General features: G+C 55.8%; 1 protein-coding gene across 8 annotated transcripts; it reads right to left on the bottom strand.

The window, feature by feature from the left end:
* Window positions 1-21: 21 nt before the first annotated feature.
* PHKA1 (phosphorylase kinase regulatory subunit alpha 1) lies at window positions 22-24,769 on the bottom strand. 8 transcript variants are annotated; one of them, XM_064463558.1, is made up of 34 exons: window positions 24,623-24,769; window positions 24,317-24,475; window positions 23,741-23,788; window positions 23,020-23,188; window positions 22,562-22,644; window positions 22,286-22,366; window positions 21,761-21,859; window positions 21,501-21,647; window positions 21,128-21,181; window positions 19,384-19,506; window positions 19,173-19,268; window positions 18,382-18,489; window positions 18,100-18,178; window positions 17,527-17,661; window positions 16,329-16,438; window positions 15,520-15,664; window positions 14,501-14,579; window positions 13,911-14,086; window positions 11,776-11,952; window positions 11,275-11,369; window positions 10,932-11,071; window positions 10,636-10,792; window positions 10,388-10,467; window positions 10,109-10,187; window positions 9,893-10,022; window positions 9,424-9,525; window positions 8,901-9,016; window positions 8,521-8,559; window positions 7,383-7,427; window positions 6,982-7,152; window positions 6,386-6,439; window positions 6,044-6,244; window positions 3,658-5,775; window positions 22-3,158 (listed from the first exon to the last, which is right to left on the bottom strand). In XM_064463558.1, the coding sequence occupies exons 1-33, from the start codon at window positions 24,698-24,700 to the stop codon at window positions 5,602-5,604; spliced, it is 3,729 nt and encodes a 1,242-aa protein (XP_064319628.1). In that variant the 5' UTR covers window positions 24,701-24,769; the 3' UTR covers window positions 22-3,158; window positions 3,658-5,601. The 8 variants fall into 8 exon arrangements, with proteins under 8 accessions (XP_064319628.1, XP_064319629.1, XP_064319633.1 ...); XM_064463559.1 differs by having other exon boundaries at window positions 11,776-11,949; XM_064463563.1 differs by having other exon boundaries at window positions 14,007-14,086.

Below are 24,769 nucleotides of genomic sequence, written 5' to 3'. Positions count from 1 at the left end.
TGAGGAGAACAGGCCGCACACTCGTGTTAGAGATATTTTATTGGGCGCCCCCACCCCACGCAGCTCGGGGGTGTGATTTTTCTTTTAAAAACGTAATAATTGTCACTAAAAAAGACCCGAGGCCTGCATGCTTCCACCTGCCCAGCCCCCGCCCTGTACGGGGAGGCCTCCCACCAGAGATGACACAGCCCTGGGCCCTGCTCCCCAAAGGAGCCCCAGGAGGTGCCCAAAGCTTGCTGCTGGGGGTCCCTGCACTTGGCCCAGAGCCTGCTGACTGCCAGCTGCAGCTTCCTGAGTCTCTCTAGAGAAAGGCGGGCTGGGGCTTACGCTCTCTTCAAGCCCCCTCCACCTGGGACAGGATTTACCATATGTTGAAGGAACAGTGTGCAACGACTACAGAATAGCTGCTACCCTTAGAAAGCAGCCCTGAGAGACAAACCAGGAACCACTCTCAAGCCCAGCTCTAAGGCCAGACAAACCTGGAGATCAGAAAACACACAGGAAAACATCAGTCACTGAGGGGAGCGGCTCCAGAGCCATCCCAGTGCAGAGCAGCAGATCCTGGTGCACCTACAAAAAGCAGCCTGGGAAGTGCTAGTGACCAGGAATGCTAGAACCGCAGCAGGCAAGAAGTGTGGCATGGTGGTTTGAGGTGGGGGGAATATTGTCATGCTACCAGCTCAAGAGGTGAGTTCAGTTCATGGTCATTATCCTCTCAGAAGGAGCTTAGCTATGATATGCACACGGCAGAAAGCTATGTCCTCTGCACTCGCCAGAATTGATGTGGCACCCCAGGCAGAGCTCCCGCAATAGCAAGCAGCCACCCAGGCCGCAGGGTGCAGAGAGTGCTAGAGCCTTTCACTGCTAACAGATGACAGTAAGAACAGCTGTGCAAGGCCTGACCAGGTGGATGATCTCCTCAGCCTGGTGGCAGAGCTACAGGAGGAAGCAGGAGGGCTAAGGAGCATCAGGGAGTCAGAGGAAGAGTCTGGTGGAACCAAGCTCTGCCCTCCCTGAGGCAGGAGCGCCACCAGGGGGGAAAAACAAAAACCAAACCACCACCACCACCACAAAAAAATCCACCCAACTAAGATCAAGGGGATCCTGTATCCTCCCCCTGCCAAGCTGAAGGCAGTAGCTTAAAGGAAAGGACTGAATGGAAGCAAGTCCATTCTTGGCATGGCAGATGAACCCCCTCCTTACCCACCTCGCCTTCCTCGTACCCCAGGTACAAGGCTCTGGCTGTGGAAAGCCAGTCAATGGATGTTGTGGATGACATTCCATCTACACCAGAGGTGCTGCCTGTTGTGGGCAGGGACATTGGAATAAACAGACAGGCCCAGTCTATTAATACAACCTCTGTGGCTGATACCACTGCCACAGTTTTGGGTTTTCCAATAATAGGATGACCTACACAGAACCAGGCCTGCTCACATCAGATGGGATTCACCTTTGTCAGAGAGGGAAGACGGTCTTTGCTCATGAGCTAGCAGGGCTCATTGACAGAACTTTAAACTAGACTTGAAGGGGGAGGGGGATAATATCAGGCCTCCTGTGCCAAGCTGGTGGATGACATGCCAAGGTTAGAGGGACAGGTTGCTAATGAGGGCCCTGAGCCTGCTCCTCTGAGACATGCTGGGTACACTGAAGCACGCTTGAAGTCTTACGTAGATGAGCCAGAGGCTCCTGAGGTTCTACCAGCCAGTAGGGAAACACCAGTGAAATACTCCAAAGGAAATAAGGGGTGTTCCTCTAAGAAGGTGACATGGCTGACAGCCTAGCTGAAGTGCCTCTACACCAATGTATGCAGCATGGGCAACAGACAGGAGGAGCTGGAAGCCACCATGCTGCTAGAAAGCTACAACCTAGCTGCTATTACTGAAACTTGGTGGGACAAGTCCCATGACTGTTGCCTTCTACATCAAGAAATGGATAGAGTGGGAAGAGCTGACTCTGAAGAATAGCCATGACCAGGTTGAAAGCTTCAGGGTAAGAATTAGAGACCAAGGCAACAAAGAAAACTTTGTGGTTGGTGTCTACTACAGACTGCCCAATTGAGGGAGCCTACTGACAAAGTCTTATTTCTCCAGTTACAGAAGTCATCGTGCTCACAGGTTCTTGGCCTACTGGGGGACTCCAATCACCCAACATCTGCTGGAAAAGCAGCATGGTGAGCTGTAGGCAATCCAGGAGATTCCTGGAGTGCATGGAGAGTAACTTCTTAAACCTGGTAATAGACAGCCCTACCAGAGGGGATGTGATACTGGACCTGTTAAGTCACCAACACAAGTGAGCTAATCACTGGCATCAAGATTAGAGGCAGCCTGTGTGGCAGTGATCATGCACTGGCGGAGTTCACAGACCTGAGGGATGTGGGTCAGGCGAAGAGTAAAGTCAGGACCCTGAATTTTAGGAAAGTAAACTTCCAGCTCTTCAAGAAGTTAGTCAATAGGATCCCCTGGGAAACTGCCCTCAGGGACAAGGGAGCAGAACAGAGCTGGCAGATCTTTAAGGACACTATCCATAGAGCACAAGGGCTCCTGATGCCCAGGTGTAAGAAATCAGGAAGGCAAGAGACCAGCACAGATGAGTCAAGACCTGCTGGTCAAACTAAAGGGCAAGAAGGAAATACACAGGCAGCGGAAGCAGGGACAGGTATCCTGAGAAAAGTATAGGGATGCTGCCCGGTTTTGTAGGAAGAGTGTCAGAAAGGCCAAGGCATGGCTGGAGCTGAATTTGGCAAGCGACGCAAAGAATGAGAAGGGCTTCTACAGGTGTGTCAGCCAGAAAAACGAAGGCCAAAGAAAGCATATCCACCCTGATATAAACACAACTGCCAAACTGGTAACAGCAGACGAGGACAAGGCTGAGGCACTCAATTTTTTTTGCCTCAGTCTTCACTGGCAACCTCTCTTTCCGCACCTCTCAAGTGGACAGACTGCAAGGCAGGGATGGGGGGAGAAAAATCCCTCCCACTAGAAGAGATCAGGTTTGTGACCACCTGAGGAACTTGAGCATACATAAGTCTATGTAACCTGACAAGATGCAACCCAGAGTCCTGGGGCAATTGGCTGATGTAGTTGCCAAGCCACTCTCCATGATATTAGAAAAGTCATGGCAGTCAGGTGAAGTCCTCAGTGACTGGAAAAAGGGAAACACTGCACCTGTTTTTAAAAATGGTAGAAAGGAGGACCCTGGGAACTACTGTCCCATCAGCCTTGCCTCTGTGCCTGGGAAGATCATGGAACAGATCTTCCTAGAAGCTATGCTAAGGCACATGAAGGACAGGGAGGTGATTCAAGACAGCCAGCATGGCTTCACCAGGGTAAGTGCTGCCTGACCAACATAACGGCCTTCTGTGATGGAGTGACTACATCAGTGGACAAGGGAAGAGCTATGGCTGTCATCTATCTGGACTTCTGTAAGGCCTTTGACACTGTTCCCCAGAACATCCTTCTCTCTAAGTTGGTGAGATGTGGATTTGATGGGTGGACTCTTTGGTAGATGAGGAATTGGCTGGATGGCCACATCAAGAGGGTAGCGGTCAATGGCTCAATGTCCAGATGGAGATCAGTGACAAGAGGCGTACCTCAGCGGTCTGTATTCATCCAGTACTGTTTAATATCTTAATGACATAGACAGTGGGATCAAGTGCACCCTCAGCAAATTTTCAGATGACACCAAGCTGAGTTGTGTGGTTGGCACACCTGAGGGACAGGATGCCGTCCAGAGAGATCTTGACTGGCTGGAGGAGTTAGGCCCATGTGAACCTCATGAGGTTCAACAAGGCCCAGTGCAAGGTCCTGTACCTGGGTCAAGGCAATCCCCAGTACCAGTACAGGCTGGGGGATGAAAGGTTTGGGAGCAGCCCAGCCTAGAAGGACCTGGGGGTAACTGGTGGATGAAAAGCTGGACATGTGCCGACAATGTGCACTCGCAGCCCAGGCCAGCTGTGTCCTGGGTGCATCACCTGCAGCACGGCCAGCAGGTGGAGGGAGGGGATTCTGCCCTTCCACTCTGCTCTGGTGAGACCCCCGCTGGAGTCCTGCATCCAGCTTTGGCATCCCCAGCACAAGGAGGACACGGACCTTTTGGAGCGGGTCCAGAGGAGGCCACAGAAATGGTCCAAGGGCTGGAACCCCTCTGCTTATAAAGAAAGGCTGAGAGAGTTGGGGTTGTTCAGCCTGGAGAAGAGAAGGCTCCATGGGGAGACCTTATTGCAGCCTTTCAGTACGTAAAGAGGGCTTTTAAGACAGATGGAGACAAGCTTTTTACCAGCGCCTGCAGCAACAGGACACAGGGAAACAATTTTAAAGTGAAAGAAGGTAGATTTAGACTAGATCTAAGAAATAAATGTTTTTCAACGAGGGTGGCAAAACACTGGCACGTGCTGACCAGAGAGGCAGTAGTTGCCCCATTCCTGGAAACATTCAAGGTCAGATTGGACGGGGATCTGAGCAACCTGATCTAGCTGAAGATGTGTCTGCTCATTGCAAGGGGGTTGGATTAGATGACCTTTAAAAGATCCCTTCCACCCCAAACCATTCTGTGATTTTGTGTGCCTGATCCCTATCAGTCCAACCACATTATCCTATGTGGGATTTGACCTGCAGGATAGACCAGAGCTGGGACCCACTCTAAAGTCACCACCCCTTTTCTGTGCAAGGCTGTGGGACCTGGGGCAGAGGCCAGAGCTGAGCATTAAAGGCACATCTGTGATGCACAGCTAACACCAAGCCAAGCAGCCAGCAAAAAGCTGCTTCACAGGGCATGTATGAACTCAGGAACCTGCAACTTAGCCATTAGCAACACTGTCAGGGACAGAGCAGATGGCACAGAGGGGCTGCCACCAGCATCCCCCAGCCAGCCAGCAGCCCTGTCCTCACAGCTTGGTGGTAACAGGGATCTCTTACCACCTTAGGATGCTCCTGGCTCCCACACCCTCCCCAGCTCTGCACACAGGACCCCTGAGCAAGGCATGATGGGCTGCCCACTTCCAAGCAGCACAGCTGTGGCTGGATTGGACTCCTGATTTTTCATGTGCTGGAGAAGAGGCTCTGGCAGCATCCCCTACTCCTCTAACAAAGTTTTTCCAACAGCAGCAGGAAGAGCAAGAGCTCCAGCCTACACTAGTATAAACCCTGCAGATTTGGAATAAAAAGTAGCACAGAACAGGTTAAAAATCTCAAATCTGCTGGAGGCAGGGAGAGCGTGAGCTGGTGAGGGAGCGCTGCAGTGCTGAGCATACACAACTGGTGACGGGGGCCCTTTCTATCTCCCTCAAACCAGGGATCCTGGACCTCCAGGGATGATGGCCCAGGAGGAGCCATGCAGGCAGACTCTTCTAACACAAGCAGGCTTCAAAGCTCAGCCTTTCCCTGCCAGCCCTTGCTCCATAGGCTGCATGCAGGCACAGGTCAGCTTAGCATGCATGCCTCCTGCGGAGCTCCTTGGGATTGCTGCTTACCCACCAAGAGGCCAGGACTGGGAGGAGAGATGGCCACATGGGCTGCCTGCAAACTAGCCTAATGCCCACCTTTAAAACCTGTATGAAACAACCCTCCTGCAGCACCTGCAACCTGGGGAGAGGAGCTGCAAGAGCTACTGCATGGAGCAGCCATCGGTGGGCAGGAAGTCGTACACATACATGGCCACTGACTTCGACAGGTAAGTCATGGTGCCAAACCGACCACTCGGCGCACTGTCATACAGCAGGCTGCAGATGCCTGTCGCAGGATCCCTCTCCAGCATGTGGTCGTCAGCGCCCAGGGCTTTCTGGATTTTGGACAGAGAAGAAGAAAGGCAGCATCAGAAATAAGGGCAGCCCCACACCAGCTTCTATCCCAAGCACCCTCTGCTGCATTCACAGCGTGACACGTTGATGGTGAGCGGCAAGAAGACGACACATTTTTGCTATGCCCCACGAACACAGTGGGGACAACAAGCAGGACCCGCCAGGTGGGTGAAGCCTGTGTAGCTGTGAGGAACGCAGCCAGCAGCCCTGGGTGCAGGCTGTGGCCCCTGCATGAGGCCTGGCCCCTACCTGCTCCTCATAGAAGAGGTCATTGGCTGTCTGCAAGATCTTTTCCACAGCTATGATACCACCGATGGTGTGCACTTCCATGTCCACTAGCATGGTAAGCACTAAGATAGCCTCCACCAGCAGCTGCCTGTACTCTGGCTGGGGCACACGGTTGAGGACTGACTCCACGTGCACAGCAAACTTCATTTCCCCTGGGGTCATCTGTGAAGAGAGAGAAAGAAATGTAACTAGGGCGCCGTATTGCCAGCACAAGTCCTGAGTTGTGCTGTGCTCTCGCCCAGGGCAACCCAGCATCCAACACCAACCCACCTGCCCCGTCTCCCCTTCACATAAACCTCCTACCTCTTTGGTTGTTGAAGAGGGGAGAACAAAGCCCTCCACAGAGAGGCCATGGCACTGTAGAACAAGGAGAGATCATGGTTATGGCCTAGAGGAGTGCTGTGCTAAGACACATAGGTCCAGCCCACCAACTCACTCCCACTTGAGCATTGGTGCGTGCTGCCCACACACCCCAGCTCCACCTCTTGACTCTTTGCACAGCTTCACTCCTTTCCCATCAGTTCAGCATCAGCCAGAACCCATCCGCACACAGCACAGGACTCTGCTCCCTGGCTTACCATGCTGAGGATGGGCTGTGCCCAGAGCTGCTTCAGCTGTGGCTTCAGCCCTGCTCCAGCCTGGCTAACGTATAAAGCACCCAAGCAGACCTAGCCCCCCTCTGCAATGGTCAGCACAGTATGAGGTAGGCCCTGTGTGCCTACCAGGCAGCTCCAGCTCTTCCCCAGCTTTCCAGGGCCAGCTGCAGGCCTTGTTCATAAAGCACTTAACTACACAACGTTGGGGACCAGCTCCAGGTGCCTAAGTCTCCCTGGCAAGGCTGGTGCCTGGGACCATAGGCTCACATACATGGAGAGGAGCCAGCCAGACATCCAGCTTACCTTCTGCAGGACCTTCCAGACCTTCTGGTAGAAGCCCACAGGGACACGGTTGAGGGCCCCATCCAACCGCCGTCTCCGCTGCCACTGGCCCTGGCGGCTGTCCTTACTGCCCTGGTCTTCCACCATGCTTGAAAAGGAGCCCTTGCCCAGCAACTCTGAGTGTCCAGCAGACTAGGCAGAGAAAACAAGGACCACAGAGACTGCTGCAAAGTTAAATACCCCACAAGAACACAGCCCGCAGCTCCCCAACAGTTTGTGCTCACCTAGCCTGGTTCCCAGGGCAGAGCTGCCACCCCCTGCCCCCAGCAAAGCCCACCCTGCAGCACACCCCAGAGCCCAGCTCCTTTCTGCAGCCACAAACAGGACAGACCCCGTGCATGCAGCCAACAAATGCAGATTACCAGAGAGGACTTCAGGTCAGCATCCCCGGACTGCAAACTGAGGGGCTGAAGGAAAAAGGGAGAGACAAAAATCAGACTGCGCTGGAGCAGGGAAGCTATCACGGCAAGCAGAACAGCAGCAGCACAGACGAAGCTCAGGTCATGGGGCAGTTATCCCAGTAGCTGCAGTTAGCTGGAGATTGAGAGGTAGTTTCAAAAGGCAAGCTGCAAAGTCTCACGTTAGCATCAGAGGGGAAGGACTGTGCACAGAGTGGCTGAAGGGTCCCCACATGCTGCCGCAGCAGTGGGCTCGTGCTGGCTGCCACACAGAAGCTGGGCTCCTACTGCTGTGTTGGCTGCTGGCATGGGCAGGGATTTAGTCTCAGGCAGACTGGAGGGCCAGCAGCAAGGTCACTGCCTGTGGATGACCCTCCTCACCACATACATGGTCCCTCTGCAACACCAGTTTTCACACTGCAGCAGGTTGGCCATAAGCCTGCTGTATCAGCTTGCTCCCTGCAGGCCCTGCCTCTTTGAGGATGGAACCCCTCCTAGAGCTAAGGACTCCTCCTGGACACACACCAGGCACCAGAGGAGGTCCTTGCCACTTACAGCTGCACAGGAATCTCTTCCCCCAGAGAAGAGATAGCTGGGGAGGCTACAGGCAGGGTCCAGCCATCACCAGTGAACTGCCCAGCAGGGCCACTGCTGGTCATGGCACTGGAAACATGCCACCCTGCTCAGCAAGTTTTTGTGGGTATAATGGGATCTATCCGGCCATAGCAGCTATGGAGGATAGTTCCCAGCTAGTTATAATGCCAATACACCATGGCTTAGAGAAGCCTTCCTCCCTGCCAGATCAAACACAGCTGGTCCCACTCAAAGGGGAGCTCCCCGAAGGTTGTGGGGCACTGCCAGCCTAAGGGTCCCACAGCATGTTAAGCCATGCCAACCTCTTCTCAGGGAGCCAGCCCCCTTCCTGCATACTGAACAGAGCAACCCTGAGCCTGCCAAAAGGAGAAGCTAGCTCATAGCTGCAGCAGCTCACTCAGCAGGTTTGTTTAGGAAAGCTCATTAACTCATGCATGCTCAGAAGGTGCCCTGGTGTGTGGCATGAGGGATAAAAGCTGAGGCTGCAGGAAGACCAGAGTAGCTTCACCTTACTCCCAGTCAGAGACTGCCTACGTTTATCCAATTGCTGCAAGAGAAAAAGGAAATGAAGTTTCTCCTGCTGGAAGAGACCCACCAGGACACCAGCCACCTCTAGGACACCGCGTGGTCCTCTCCACCCCTGCACCTTCTCAAACACCGCTGTGCTCCCCCCATACTGCACTGCCAGACCCATCTCCACTAACAGACTTACCCCAATTCTCCTCACGAGGGCAGGACTGGAGCCAAAAGGAGCTCCTGGAAGCAGCTGTAAGCTCTCTGAAGGCCAGGAGCCAGCTCCCTCCTGCTCTCCCCATTAATCCTGCCTGTCCTGTACTTGCTTGTCACCCACAAAACCTGGCAAGAGCAGCCTGCACCACCTGCCCTCACCTGTTTGATCTCACTTTTCAGCCTGACGATGCCAGCACGCTCAGGCTTAGTGGCCCCAACAGCCCCCACCTCGCAGATGGAGACGGCGGTGGTGAGCGATGAGTCGACCGATCGCACTGGAGGGGAAGAGAGGTCTCGAGTGAGTACCATGGCTCTCAGGACCGATGTCCTTTGTTGCTGCTTGGGCACTGGTACCTCTGCACACCCTTGCCCTCTATCCCAACCAGCACCAGAGACCCACAAGCACAGCACAAAACTGCTTCAATTCAGGCCTGACAAGGTCAAGTGCCGAACTAAGCAAAGCCCAAATAGCCACAGGGCTTGGGCTCAATCCCCAGAAATTGGCTCGGCACCACCCTGCTGAAGAGCACAGCTTCTTACTGGACCACTGCAGTGCAGAAGCAGCTGTGCTGTACAGGAGGAAGGGACATCCCCCACAGGCACGAACACATGGAGCTGGCCATGCTCCACACCAGGACCCAGCTCAGCCCAGACACTCTCGCAACTGTGCTGAGGGACTCACCACTCCTTTCAACCCCAAACTCCTTGCCAGAGAGGATGTGGTAGAGGAGGCTCTTCATGTCTGACGGGCTGAGATTCATCAGGTTCTCAGTGGCTTCTCCAGCTGGAGAGAACAGAGTTGGAATGTTGTACCCTGATGTACCCTCCTGGGACATTGCTATCCTGCACCCCATTCTGTTAGCAGGGGAAGCGCTGGTACAGGAGCTCATCCTCCAAGGACATACACTAACTCCATGTATTGCTTATAACGGGACTCTTCCCTGTGCCAGCCCAATACATGCAGTCTGCAGTGAAGTCAGCTGCCTGTACTGCTGGAGGGCAGCCCCAGCTGCAGACCCCAGCCCCTTCATGCAGGGTCTTGTACTGCTGGTGAGCTGCCTATTTTTAACAGCACTTCTCCTTCCTGGCTGACAAGGACCCAAGCACCCCAGCACCCACCCCAGACAGGGCAATGTCCCCGCTGCACATACCCGAGCAGCGCAGGGAGTGTGCCAGCTCCGTTGCCATCACCTGGATGATGAGCCCAATGCGGATGCGGAACATCTCAGCAAAGAGCGCAGGCTGCGTGCGTATGTACATGGCCAAGTACACCATGATCTCCTGCAGGGGGAGAGGCAGATCACCCCACTGCTGCTTGCCAGGGCAGACACCTAGCTGTGGGGTCCCCTGCCGCCCTGGCCCCTCACCTGGGTGAGGATGGACACACTGAGGTTCTTCTCGCTAGCTTCATCAATGAGGTGAACGAGCTCCTCATAGGGGATCGGACTGGGGAGGGAACAAACAGCAGAGCAGGTGAAAGGCAGCAGAGCAAGCCCTGCATCCCTCCTGGTTTGTACAGGCCAGAGAGGGAAGATACAGGCTGGGGACAGCCACCCAGAGCCACTCCTGCACACAGACTCCAGAGCAGCAGGCTAGCACCCAGCCCCAGCCCAGCAAGCATGGGGAAGGAGAGGTGCCACACTCACGCGGAGATCGTCTTCTCACGTGGCTCTGGGGGCAGCCCCACCGTCAAGTGTTTCTGGTGAGACAGGAGGTCAGTGCAGGCCTGGGGACAGAAAGAGTCACTCCAGGCATCACCAACAGCATGGGTTTTGGGGCCTCAGCACAAGGCAGAGAGAGGCAGAGCTGATGAAGCTACAAGTTCACCTGCCCACTCTGCTACCTCCTCCCTGATAGACCTCAGCCCCCTAGAGCCCAGCTGCATGGTTGTTACCTCATCCAGAGCTTCCACCTTCTTCTTGAGGATGCCAGAGATGTAGCGGATCAGGGCCCACTGGCGTGTGTCCCCCACCCGCACGTACAGCTCAGTGAGGAGCTCCTTGACGGTGGGGCCAGGCTCGCTATCAAGCCCCGTGTGCCACTCAGGCCCCCTGCATTAAAGGAGATGCCAGATTATAGCCAAAAATTTGCCCTGCAGCAGCCCCGTGGTATCCCCCAGGCTTTGCAGGTTGGGAAGCATGCACAGCGCTCTCTGCTCAGTGAGGCAGCAGGACTTGGAGCTCATCGTACTTGAGGATGTGGAGCATGTAGAGGATGTCTGCTTGCTCCTGCAGTGTGGGGCAAATGCGCAGCTGGTCCACCAGTGCCTTACAGTCCACATTGCCATCCTTATCACGGGGCAGATTCATCTCTGCATGGAGTGCATGGCTCTGGAGGGAGACCCATGCTCCTGGTTAGCATCACCAGCACCCCACACCAAGTGTGGTCTGGTTATGGAGCCAAGGCCATTCACCCACGGATATTCCCCCTTACCAAACACCTGCATGCCTTCCCCATGCAGCCCTGCAAGGGCCCTCTGGCTCCATATGAAAGGATGGCACTGCTTGGCCAGTCTGGGAGGGACAGGGCTCACCTTGCCATCCACATCATGCTGGTGGGGTGAACTCAGCAACTTGACCGACTGCTGGGACGCCTGGAAGATCTTGCTGGGGACATACATCCCAACATCTACAAGAAAGCCAAGCTTGGCGCAGACACTTCTTGATCCCAACCACCACTGCTGTGCCCCAAACCACCTCACACCTGACACTCTGCTCCAGCAGCAGTCCCTGCAGAAAAGACAGCTGTGGGAGAAGCACCCACTGCCCACCCAGTTAGGGGAACACCATGGGGAGCCGCCATCCCTAATTGTTCAGCAGTTCAGCTGCACAGGCACCAACTCCAAAATACTCCATGGCCAGGATCAACGTGGTGGACATAACATGCCTTTGTCCAGGCAAAGGCTGGGCTGCTCTGCAGTCAGTGGCATGCTCCCCTGGGGGCCCCAGCATCGCTGAGCTGCAAAAGCTCCCAAAGCACCCAAGCCTCTTCCCTGGGCTTGACCAAAGGTGCTGAGGGTGCTGGAGTTACTCACTCTGGACATGAAGGTCCTTGGCTTTGGACGCAAGGGATATGAGGTCACGGGTGGTGTGGACAGCAGCCCGAAAGCGGCTCAGCCCTCCCCGCTGGGCAGTGGGAGGGAGGTTAGACTGGGGAACCGTGCGCTGCAGCAGGTGGTCCAGGTACTGAGCAACCTCATCGTATGTGTCTGCTGGAAGGCGAGGCAGAAGAGGGGGGAATTAGCCACTTTGTGCCAGGGCACCCCCAGACCCTGGAGGGATCCCCAGCTGTGCCCCAGCGACAGCAAAACTTTGCTGGCTGCACAAAGCAACAATATGGGGCTAGTGCCGGCTGCCGGTGGGACAGATGGACGGTGCCAGCAGCCAGGCTCACAAAGCATGGCAGCCGTAGCACCCCTGTTCCCGCACTGCTCCACTGCCTGGGACATTGGCTGCCAGCTGGAGCCAAACTGGTGCTCCCTCTGAGTGCCACCTGGATGAAGGAAGCAACGGGGCTGCAGCATGTGTCTGGTCCAAGCCTGCGCAAGGATAGCAGAGTTTGCTCAAACCCCAGGGTGAAACCCTCGCACTCTGTCCCTCTGGGGAAGATGGGGAGGCACAGCCAGGGGCAGCCTGTCCAAGCAGAGACCATTTAGGAGCACCCCAGCACAGTAAGGGCCTCATCCAAGCAGGATGCCAGCACAGTAGCAAGGCAGAGTGGGTTCTCCAACAGTTATTTTTGATTACAAATTACCAGTTATTTCTAATTAGAAGTTAAAGCAGGAGCTACAGATCCTGGCTTGCTCTTTGCCCAGCCTCCAGCAGCTCCCATTACCACATCAGGAACACCAGAGCCACCACTTGCTAACTGCAGCATGGAGGAGGGTGCTCAGAGGCTATGCTGGCAAATAACAGTGCTGCCCAGCAGTGAGGGGGATGCCCTGGTTAGGCAGATGCCTCATGCCAAGACAATGCAATACAATGCAGGGCTGTCAATGCACTTCCAGACAGTGGGCCAGGGCAAAGCCTTACTGCTCTCCAGGTGCCAGACAAGCTCTGTGGTGTGTCTGCCCCAGGAGGTGAGCTGCAGACTGCACCTGAGGTCAACAGCACACCATCCCCTTTCCACACCTGGTAGGGATGCCTCATGCCAGTGCCTGAAGGCTCAGCTGTAGGAGTCCCCCAGACACCAGGCTTGAGAACATCATCCTGCCTGGCTGCAGCACCCAAACACAGGAAAAAAGTTAAAATTGAGCATCTTCCAGCAGCCATAGAGAGGCCTGGTAGGCCCTGACTTCCACTGGGGCTGGGGGCAAGGAGACACATTGGAGAAGCCCAAGTGCAGCCTGCAAAGAGATCACAGGTGAAGCAAGAGGAGGGCAAGATGAATAAGTATTCAGAGTCACAGCAGTGCTGACATTGGCTACAGAAGCAGCAGAGGCAGAGCAGACTGATGGGAAGGCTGGGAAGATGACCAGCACTAAGTCAACGCAGGAGGAGGATGTACCCAGGCCTGCTTGCAAGGGGAGCGGCAAAACTTGCACCCACCATAGCCTCAGGACAAGGTGGGTCCTTCACACTGATGGGCCAAGGCCTTCTCTCAGGCACCCTATCCACAGCAGCAAGGCCTCAGTTTGGCAGCCACTGGAGCACTCTGCCCAGGGAGGTTCAAAGGCTTTGGGGAAACAACTCAGAGATTGCTTGGGGATGTGGTGGCTCTTTCCCACCATCTCAGGCACTGCACCATCACTTTCTGCATCATCACTTGTGCATCAAAGATCCTCAGCCAAAGATCCTGAGTGGAGGCAGGCTGCCAAGCCTTTGTCTCTTCCCCTTGCTACAGCCTACAAAGGTCGGAACATCTCATTCCAGAATGTCCTCCACGCTCTCCACAACCACCAGCCTCAGCCCCATCTGGCTGAGAAAACCCTCCAGTGAGGGGGCCACAACAGCTGCACCAATTCACCCGGTCCCATCCCCCTAGTCTCACCATGAGCATCACACAGACAAGGTTAATTGATGAAGGGTCAGATGGGAACAAAACGCAATGAAAACCCAAGTGTATGAAGAACGCAGTGATGGACACTGGCAGGGAGGTTGGGTGTTACCGGTTTACATGAGAGTTTGGCATTTGCCACACCACAGCAGCAACTGGCCTGTTCCCCCTTACCATCCTCTGCTATCTGCAAGCCATGCAGCCACTCCTCAGCGTCTAGATCCTCAAAGCTGTCAATGCTGAGCTCATAACTCTTGGCAAAGACCTTACCCTCTGGCCCAGGGTCCATAAAGCTGAGGTGTGTTCGGCACGATGTTGTCAGGAACTCCGACAACTTACCCGTCTGGATCCTGGGTGAGAGGAAGGGAGGTCACATAGAGACAAAGGGGAAGCAATATCCTTGGCTTTGCCCCCTGGATCCAGGGCAGGCCAAGATACTGGCCCAGAAGCGCACATGTGCCCCAGTGCCTGCTTTAGCTGCCTGCAACTCCTCCAGCCACACGTGGGCACGGAAGGGCTGCCCAAAAGCTATTAGAGGGATCCTGCAGCCATGGGTTTAATGGCATGAAGAGGTATGTCCTCTCTTGCATCTCCTCTGTTGGGATTGTAGCCCCAGGGTGCACTTACAGCCTAGCACACCCCAATGCATCCTCCACAGCTTGTTCCCAAACAGCTGATACTCAGTCCCAGCAGGTACCCTCACAGTCAGGCTCTCAGAGGCCACCAGCCCTCTCCCCTCCTGCACCCCAGGAAGCCGCGCTCACCTTGCACCACCAAAATACCCATCCTGCAGCTTCCGCAGCGTTGCCAGCACTGTGGGGTGCACACTGCTGCCAGTTTCATCTGTTGGGGACGGAGACAAAGGCAGTCAGGCTCTCCCACTCAGACTCCCAGAAGGTAACACAGGGCTAGGTGGTCTGGCATCAGCCAGACGCTTGCTGTGGGGTGTGCAGCCCGGCTGTGGCACCAAAAAGCACCACCCAAAAAGGGAAATTCAGGACTGCGCAGGCTGGATTGCAGCAAAACCAGGCCAAGATGCACTCCAGGCTCCTGGGATTTCACCTTGGGCTGAAGCCAACAGTACCAGACAGCAGCACCCAAACAGCCCCCTGCTCTGTCCCTGGCTTTCACACGAGGCAGTGGAAGGGGTGCTGCTGTCAGCAGCAGAAGAAACTACAGCAAAGGGCATGCTCAAGACACTAAAGGGATTTCCAGTACCCTTGAATACAAGGAGAGCCAAAAAAGCCTGAAAGCAGAACAGTGTCCCTTCCCTGCACCAGACTCATGGGGAAGCTGTGAGCTGCTCCAGAGAAGCCAGTTTTGCTCTGTGCCATTATGCAGCACTCTGCTCCTTCTGGTTTGCTGTCTTCCCCTCCCCGTTGTCTAAGCAAGCCTTTAGCAGGTGGTTAGCCTTACTGAAGAGCCAAGATGCAGGAAGAGCCCCAAAAACACTTTTATAGGGGGATTATTTTTTTAGTCTTGTTCCTAAAAGGACTCCCACAAGCCTAGCTGCCCAGAGACTCAATACCTCCATGCTAGCCAACATCCCCTGAGCTGCAGGCATTAGTGCTTGGCAGGCAGCCTTGCTAGCTGCCAGGACAGCTGCCAACTCAGTGTGGCTCCCTTGAGCAGTAAGCTCTTTACAGGATGCCACTGGCTGTTGCAGCCCCACTATGTCCCTGTCACTGAAATGATCCTGCATCTGCCCACCCCCTTCCTCCTGCAGAGGCTGGCTCCCAGGGCTGTTCTAGCCAAACGCCTTGTAAGGCCAGAGGATCTATACCGAGCATGGTGTGGGAGATGGGGAAGGTGATGGTCGGTTGCCCAGTCATCCTCCAGCGGCTGCAGAGGTATGAGAGGTCTGTCCTCAGCATCTCCACAATCATCTTGTTGTCGAGAGCCAGGTAGAACTGCTGCTGGTCTATGAACTGCAAGGACAGCAGGAGACATGAGTGGCCCTTCCCACAGCTACCAGGTGCCTTTGGTGCAACCCATTTCTTCCCACAGGCACTCAGCCAGGCCAGCCACAGAGCACACCCAGGGGAGACGATCCTTTGCACCGAACAGCTCATGCCACCTTACCTGGTATGCACCAGTACAGTCTAGCAAGAGACCCTCAACCCCCAGGGCAGCTACTGGCCACCAACAACTACGAGGAGATAATGCCAGAGCTCAGTAACAGCATCAACCAGGCCCCACAGATCTAGTCCAGGCTGTGTCTATCCCAAGCAAAAAAGCATTTCCCATAGCACCAGGCTTGCAACCCTGCTCATCCCCACACCATGCTGGACAGAGGGATCTCTGTCCTGCCATCAGCCTCTTCCCAGTGTCTTTGTCAGGGTGAGCAAAGAGATTTTCACCCAACACTGATCACCAGAAGGCTGAAACCATCTCCTCCTGGCACGCACACAGCCAGGAACACCAACTCTGCTGCTTCATGCCACAGAGCTGGGGCTGCTCCGCCCTACCAGGCTGTTCAGAGCGTGTTAGGCCACCCCTGAGAATAACCCCTGTGCTCAGCCAGTGGAGAAACCTCCTGCCCAGTTCCAGATTGTGTGACAGTTGGGAATGAGCCTGTGCAATGCCACCCACCTGCGGGGTAAAGGTAAAGATGTTCTTCCTGATGTTGTAGAGCTTGGAGGTTCCAAGGACGCCCATGTGCCGGTAGGGCCGTCCCGTCAGGCACATCTGCTTGTTGCGGCCTAGAGGGGCAGGAAGAGGAGGTTTTAGTGCAAGCCTCCTCAACAAAGGGGGTGCAGCAGCAGAGACAGGTTCCTGTGCTGCAGGTCCTGCTTCTTAGCCAGCAGGAAAAGACTGCTTTGTGGTGGGGGTACTCCAGAACCCTGTGTCAAGCTGGCACAGCTCTAAGGGACAGTGATACTCTGTCCCCCAGCCCTGCCCAGAGGCCTAGAGACACCCAGGCTCTCCCCAGGGACTCTTGCTCGAACAGGAACATATAGCCCATCCTGAACTCTGCAACACGCCACACCTCTAGGTCTTTCAGGATGTCAGAATCTGGGGCAGGGCCAGGGGTTCCACCCTGCACAGGGCTGGCCCCCCAAAGCTGACAGCTCTCTCAGCATTCCCATTGCTCCTGGATTACTCCCAGAGCCCAGGATGGCGCAGCAGCAGTGTTGCCCCTTGGCCATGCCAGCCCTGGCAGCTGCCAGGCTGCTCCCCAGCCCCCTTTGTCCAAGCCACACTTGGTCTTCTGGCGGCTTAAATTAGCCAGCACGCGCAGCCTATGCTGGATCAGATTTCTCCTCTGGCCCAGGCTGGGTCTCCAGCTCCTGCACAACCAACCCCATGCCCAAGGGGTTGCAGCCTCGGGGAATGAGTGTGCAGAGCTCTGAAGCACACCTTCCCCTCACACTCAGCCCTGCCAACCCTCCAACAGGAGCCATCCTGCCTGAGCTACAGGCTCTATCAGCCAGGGGACCCTTCTCTGGGGTCTGGCTTGCCTCCCACATTGAGATCTGGGTACAGGAGCAAGAGGTGGCTCCTGCCCACACTAGGTCCATCCTATATGGATCAGAGCCTCTGCCTGCCCTAAGGCAACTGTGAAACTGCAATACCAAAGCTTTACCCCTTTCAGAATCACCCTGAACAGCACTGTTTGCCACCCCAGTTCCTCTTGGCCAGGAGTAGCTTTACCAGGCCCAGGAACGGGTGGCAGAGCCCTGAGCAGTCAGGCAGAGAGCAGCAGAACAGGACATCAGCATCTATGAGCAGGGGATGGGACAGACCCTTCTGCAGCCCCTTTGTTGCAGGAGCAGGGAGCCCAGCTCACCCAGCCGGGCATAGATGTGGCTGAGGATGCGAGCAGGCTGCACTCTTATGGGGTAGACATCCGCCACAGTCTCCACGTCAATGTCCTCCTTCCTCAGGACAGCCTTGATCCCCTCCGTCTCTGCCAGGATGCACACTGTGGAGGGAGGAGGACAGGCTCAGTTCAGCAGGGCAACAAGGGTGTGACAGTACTGCTCCTGGCCTTTACAGACACATACAAGGTGGCACATCACAGAGGCAGATGTCTGGGATTCCTTTGGGAACCAGTTCCCACTGCAGAGGTCTGTCTTGCTCCTCCCAACACTCTCTACACCCAAGCCTTCCCTGCTGAGCTGCAGGACAGGACAGTTTTCAGCCTCTCTGCAGAGGAGGCTGTAGCAGGCGATATTTCCCTGGGGCAATGCAAGGTGGAGTGGAAGGACTTGCACCCCCTCTTATACCCACCTTGCCAGGGATGAGATCTGGTTGCACTGGCAGCCACCAAGCAAGCAGAGCCACCCCTGTGAATGCTGCACAGGCAGAGTCCCCAGGCCTGACAAGGCACAGGGGTTTGGGACCAGTCCCTTTCCCTCACCTTGAACCACCACATCAGGCTTGGGGACAGTTGCAAACCGACGGTTGAGGGGATCTATTTCACCGGGAGCTAGAAACCCCTGAGAAAAAAGAAGTATGAGGAAATGAACATTTCATGGGTGGGGTAGAATGAGTGATGCCTACCAACAACCCACCTTTAACAGATCCTGGGGGATGGAGGTGGCAACTTCCCCATGGTAGGTGGCCCAGGTTGGTAGCATTTGCCCTTTCAGAGCTCAGAGCCTGGCCCCACAGCCCTCCCCATCACCAGGGGTGACCGTACCTCGGCCATCAGGCAGCCTAGGATGTAGAGGGACTGCCCCCACATGAGCGGCAGCTTGCCCATGGGTATCCTGTCCACAGTGTGGGGGTTCCTGTACTCCTCATCCACCTGGAAGACAAGACAGGAGGTCAGGGATCCACATATACAGGATGCTGAAGGAAGCATCATCATTGTATTTCGAAGTCCAGCAGTTTAAGGCTTAAAACAAGAGCCTATGAAAGCATTTGCCACAAAGGGTCCAAAACATCTCAGCTACATTCCTCTCCTCTTGTCGTGATTGCACCAGGCACCCGTGTCAGACAACGGATCAGCTGCTCAGACCACATTTGGCTTTCCAACATGGGCCATCACACAGGAACAACTGATGCCCCAAGAGCACTGGTGTTATGTTCTCAGATGCTGAGAGCATCTCTCCTGTACCACCTGGGCGCCAGGAGGCTGTTGCTTTCAGCCCAGGACCACACAGAAATTGTCACTACTGAATGAGAGCTCAGAATAGCCTCCTCAGCCCAGGTCTGTGTGTCCTGAGCTCTCAGAGGACTTGGAATCCAGGCCAGCAGACTGTCAGCAGAGCATCCTTGTGTAAGGGGGCAAGAAACGCTTTGGGGAAAAAAAAGCAGTTTATTTGTCCAACATGGTTTTGTAACAGCTCCAAGCCACACTTTTTTTTACATGGGGTTTCCATGCACTACATGTACTGCTTTACTAATGACTTCAGTTAATAAGCAGTTAAAACCTAATTTTCTGGTAATAAGACATTCCCGCTCTCACCATAGCTCAGGACCACTCACCTTATCTGATGGAACGCTGTACAGCTCTGGCACCAGGCGCACGCCATTCTTCCCCTTGATGAGAACCCCCTCAAGGGCTTCCCGGTACTCTTGCACCTGAGGAGAGAGGAGAGGGGATCTGCTCCAGGTCATGGCTCCCTGCACCCTTCCCGCACATGCCTCCCTTGCCAGAGACCTCTTTCCACCAGCCCAACAGGTCTGCTCCCCTTACCTGCTCCATGTTTCCGCTGAAAATCCCATCAATGATCAAGTATGCCCAGAAGAGAGGCCACTCACACTCAATGTTCTCAAACAGCTTCAGCTCAGCAGGTTCGTAATAGAGGCGGTTGGGGTCCTGCAGGGAGGGTGTGACAGCAAGGCAGGTGGTGGGTGGCAGGATCCCCTCAAACTGACAGGGCTCCTACTCTCCCCAAGATCCCAGCCTCAAATGCTCTCCCCCAGTCCTCCTCTGCACTGATGCCGAAGGGACTCACCCTTCCTGGGCAGAGGGAGCCTACCCAGTCCCCAGTAAAGCACCCCAGAGCCTTGTACAATAACACAACATACCCCTCGCTTCATTGGGGACACCTGCATCCCCTTCACTTTGCCTGCTCTGCCCCAGCCCCTCAGTGCCTGCCTCCTTCAGCATCACCAGGCTGGCCCAGCTAGATGCAAGGGCTTGGGCTGGTCATGCAGGGCCAGAGAGCAGGGTCCCTCTAGCCATTTGGTGTGACTGTGAGCCTGAAACAAGGGAAGCGGTCAGGACAGAGAGCTGCATTCACCAAATCCTCTCACCCCAGATGTGTGTGGTATAGTGCCCCAAGAAACCTATGCTTGACCCTCCCTGTCAACTGTTTTAACCCTGTTTGCTACAGAGAAAGGAGAGATTTGGCCTTAGCAGACAGTCAGACAGAGAGGACAGCAGGGACAGAGAGGACAGCAGGGACAGAGAGGACAGCAGGGACAGAGAGGACAGCAGGGACAGAGAGGACAGCAGGGACAGAGAGGACAGCAGGGACAGAGAGGACAGGTTTTCTACTGTGCTTGCACGCTGGCCACAAGCTCCCAAGCCTCCATTGGACTTCAGCCAGCTGCAGTGCTTCTGCAGGTAATGCTGCCCTTCCCATGGTTCACAGCTCCCCAGAAGTAATCCACAGCTATGCACACAGCCAAAGCTCGTGCATGCTGGGAAAGTTGGATTGGAGATGATGCTGCTTTTACCTGGCTCTAGAAGGATGCACACACTGCTTATTACGGTCAGGTGTGAAGAGGTACAGCAGAGGATAAGCATTTAGAGGCACTCATGCCCAAGGGAGCCCTACCAGGTTATGGGCCTAACAGCCAGTGACAATTTAAGAGCCTCCAAATAGCATTTCCTGGTTCTGTGGTTATCAAATGCAACTGCTGCTTATAAAATTTTCCTGTTTTCGCTCCCCAAAACAGCAGCAGAAAGTCTCCACTCACTCCACTGAGAGGCAAGTCTGGTAGTACACAAGCTGCCTGCTGCCCCAGGAGAGGCAGAGGCAGCTTTGTGACCTCCAGTGCTGCTGCAGAGCCAAGGCTGTCAAGGAAGAGCACTGCACAGGCCTCCAGCCCCTCGCTCAGGGCTTGTGAGGCCCTGGGAGAGCTGGGAAAAGAGCCTACCTCAGCAGGGCTCTCACAGAGGGCAGTGGTCCTGTCTTCCCCCAGCCTGAGAGATAGACAACACCACCAGATTCCAACATGCAGAGGCAGAGCCAGCCTCTGCTCATCTGCTATGGGCATGGGTGGAATGTACCACCTCTGCAATGGGCTCTAGTGTTTTGGGAAGCCTTGCCCAGACCCATGACACTGCCTAGGGCTGCTCAGGGCTCTCATCTTCCCAGTACTCCCCACCACAGCCTTTGTGTTGCACCTGGTGGGGCTGCAAACACAACCCAGGGTGGCTGCTGCTTGGCACTCAAGTTCCGGCAGGTGGCAGGGCTGGGGACGCTTACCTCTTTGGGAGTCCTGTAACCATCCCGGAGGAAGCGGCAGCAGCCATAGCGTCCCTGGAAGGCAGGAAAAGAGATGCTGAGCAGAAGGCACAGCATGAGATACCTTGTACCTTCAATGCAGAAGCATGTGGAGGTCTCCTCCAGCCAAATACCTCCTCACTCGCTCACCTAGTGCTCAGGCACCACCATCACAGCCTAGGGCCACAGCACACAGGACTGTCTCTTTGTACACGCCTGCCACAAGTCACAGAGACTGGAAGAGGACATCCCCAGCACCCCCGCCCCCGAGCATGTTTTGGGGGAGAAAAGGGCTACAACAGTTTGGACTACAGCTGTCTCCTGGGAAAGGTGAGACAAGGGCAGAGCTGCTCACCTGCAGCTTTGTGATAATCTCTTGCTTGGTGATCTCCACCAGTTCACTGTCCTCCACAGCGAATGCCGGGTAGGAGATGACAGAGAGCACACTGGCATCCACCTCCTTTGATGAAGAGGCCCTGGGTAGCATCGAGTGGAGGATGGACTGGGCGAAGGGGAAGAAGGGGTGGTTAGGTTGCCAGGCCAGGCATCGTTCACACCACAACCCCAGCAGATCACAGTCATCTTGCAATGATGTAAAGCCCTCACATGTCTCACCTGGCAATGCTGCACCTCGTCCGACAGCACCCGTATCACCGACTGTGGGCCTCCCTTTGCTCCAAAGAGATCCAGCTCATCCAGTGCCTCCAGGGCAGCCTGCAAGCAGGATGAGACCCAAAGCAGCAAGTCCTCCACCACACTGCTGATCTGCAAGAGCTCTCACCCAGTGCCAACCCCTCTGTATAACGCACTGCCCAAATTTAAACAAATTTAAGCCCTGCTGTGGCTGCAGAGCACTCCGGTCAGAATGCGGCCACATCTCCAAAGTCACAGGTAGCCAGACATCAACAGGGCCCTGGACATTTCTATCACATACCCCAATTAATTTCTCACTCCCAGCTGAGGCAAAACTCAGGCAAGAGAGGCACAGTTTTATCCCAACACACAAGGAGAAAGATCTTCCCCCCAGGAACCTATCACTGCAAGGAGTGTTGAGCTTCAATAGTTCAACATGCCCAGCCTTCCTTGTAAAAAAAACAGCACGGGGCCACCAGTGCTACCCAGCACCTCTCCCTGGCTCACCTTGGCCATGCCAACGGAGCTAGCATTCAACTCGGTGATGCCCTGGTTCGTCTTGTCCCCTCGCTCCCATATCCCAAAGTCCTGTGCAGAGGCAGCGTCATGTTGGAGCAGGCAGCGGTTCGCAGCACACCCAGAAAGCCTTCAAATCCCACCTCCCAGCAGGCACCATGGGAGTCTGTCCAATGGGAAGAGGAGGGACCCACAGCTGCCCTTGGACGCCAGCCCACCACCTGCACCCCTGGGGCATGCTCCCCTTCCCCAGCACAGGCTACCCACCGCAGTTTTGTAGGCTGCTTCGATATAGAACACAAGGTTCTGGATAAAGTTGACTTCATCCAGGCTGTGAATTATATGGAGGCCTGTAGCAGGGAAACGAATTCACATCAGTCGGTCCAAGCCACAGGCATCCCTAGGAAGGGGCTGCATTAACCCAGGCCAGGCCCCTCCTCACTGCACACCTGCCCCACGGGACCCATATTGTGGCTGGCTCCCTTCCACACTCCCACCCCCTACCTGAAGCACCTCTGGGGCTTCAGGCAAACAGGGGCACTTAAAGAGATTAGCATTGAGGGGCCCAAATCCACCTCAGGTGCTGTGAGCATAAAAAAAACAGGGAGGTCACAGAGGCCATTACAGGAGCTTGGCACCCAGGAAGCTGCACCTAAACTCAGAACGTGGAGGGCCCTGGAAATCAGTATGCTCAAAGCTGAAATGGCATCCCTCAACAGCATCACCTGAGGCCGTCATTTGCGCCAGCATGAGCAGGTAGAGGGAGGTAGCATCCATCTGTAGGTGACCCCACTCGTGGTCCCCCACGACGGTGGCACAGGTGTGGGTGTTGTACTTGGCATGCAGGCAGTCCCTGGTGCTCCGGCTGTACTTGAACGCCTCCACCTTGTCCACCTTGAGAAGGGCAAGGAGATGCAGGGCTTCATCAAACCCTGTCTCCAGAGAGGTCTGGCAGCCCCAGAGCCAAGGGTGCCCTGTGCAGTCAGCCTAGCACATGGAGCTATGCCTGGCAGGGCAGAAATCCTACAGCCCCTGGGCTGAGACCCTCCACAAACAAGGCAGTGAGTGCAGGCTTATGTACCACCCTAGCGCAGGGCTGCAGCCATGGAGGGCTCACAGCCACAGCTACATCGTGTGGATGGAAAAGGGTCACCCCAAATGCCCTCAGGAAGAAGAGCTGTGGAGTCCCAGTGCCAGCCAGGCCACAAGACAGGGAGCAGCTGGCAAAGGCTCCACTGGCCACCAGCCTGCAGCACTGGGACTTCTATCGCAGCAGGGACATATGCCCAAGTCAGAGCTTATTTCAAGACTTGCTGGAAGGGGGCCTTCCCTCTGCTCATCAGGGAAGGCTGGGGAGAGCCAGCACAGCTGGGACCAACAGTCTCTGTAGGAGAGCTAGGCTTTGAGGAGACCACTTATCTCTTGGAGGCGCTCCCCAGCCCCTACCTGTCTCATCATGCACTGGAGCAGCCCCCGCATCAGCTTCACCACGCTCTGCAGGAACAAGGAAAACAGCCTCATTAATCCCCATGCAGCCAGAAGAAGCCCTGACTCAGGATCAGCTGGCTGCTGACCTTTGCAGGGCTCCGGCATCTGTAACCGGAGCCCCTGCTCACATTTCCATGGTCCCTGCTCCCTAGCCAATAGCAAGATTTCTTGGCCTGCCAGCAAGGCTGAGCCGCTGTACAGGGGGAGGAAGGGCATGGCTGCAGGAAGCAGCTCCCCAGCCCTTGGGAGAAGGGTGCATCCCTAGATCACCCCAGCGCCAGAGGGCTGGACCCTCTGCCCAGGCTCCAGCGTGCTCTGGGAAGAGCAGGCTCTGACATCCCTCCCTATTGCCCCCCACACCTGGGCACAGCCCTGTCCCTGTCTTCACTGCACAGACTCACATGGCCTTCCAGCCCCAGAGCTAGGCTGTGCCAAAAGAAAACCAACTGGGAGGTGAACAGCCGGCTCCCCAGTATCACCGGCCAGGCTAGGACGGCTGGTGCGGGGGCTCCCTCCCCGCCAGCTCCCTCCTACCTGCTCCAGCTCATAGGCCTTGGCCTTGTCCTCGTCACGGTCGGCGTTCTTGCGATAGGCCAGGCCCAGCCCCCAGACGGCCAGGATGCTGTAGACGTTGTCCCGGACCCAGGCATCCTGGTGGTCGGCGCTGGCGGGGAGCAAGCCCGTCACTGCGTCCTGCGGAGAGGGGGCACACCGAGGGGCCGCGGCCCCCCTTCCCACTTAACTCCGCCTGACCGGCTTCCTGCAGGGTCAGGCGGGGCGCCCCGAGGCCCACGGCGAGGCGCATTCCTGCCCACCCCCCCGCGCCGGCAGGCCCCGCACCTGGTGCCGGAGGATGGTCTGCTGCACCAGGCGCCCGTAGCCGTCCAGACGCACGCCCGAGTTGCTCCGGCTGCGCATAGCGGCGGTAGCGGGACCGGGCTGACGCCGCGGGCACAGGAACTGAGCGGGCCAGCCCGCCCCGCCTCG

Source organism: Phalacrocorax carbo, chromosome 11 (genome assembly GCF_963921805.1).
Source record: "Phalacrocorax carbo chromosome 11, bPhaCar2.1, whole genome shotgun sequence".
Classification (NCBI taxonomy): domain Eukaryota; kingdom Metazoa; phylum Chordata; class Aves; order Suliformes; family Phalacrocoracidae; genus Phalacrocorax; species Phalacrocorax carbo.
The sequence above is the reverse complement of the archived record's forward strand: the minus strand, read 5'-3'. Positions and strand labels throughout refer to the sequence as shown.

Coding starts and splice junctions, on each gene's coding strand:
- PHKA1 (XM_064463558.1), bottom strand. CDS start 24,700: ATGCGCAGCCGGAGCAACTCGGGCGTGCGTCTGGACGGCTACGGGCGC. Junction 22,367..22,561: donor AAGCAGCCTACAAAACTGCG/GTGGGTAGCCTG, acceptor GCCTCTGCACAG/GACTTTGGGATATGGGAGCG. Junction 19,269..19,383: donor TCAGCGGAAACATGGAGCAG/GTAAGGGGAGCA, acceptor CTCTCTCCTCAG/GTGCAAGAGTACCGGGAAGC.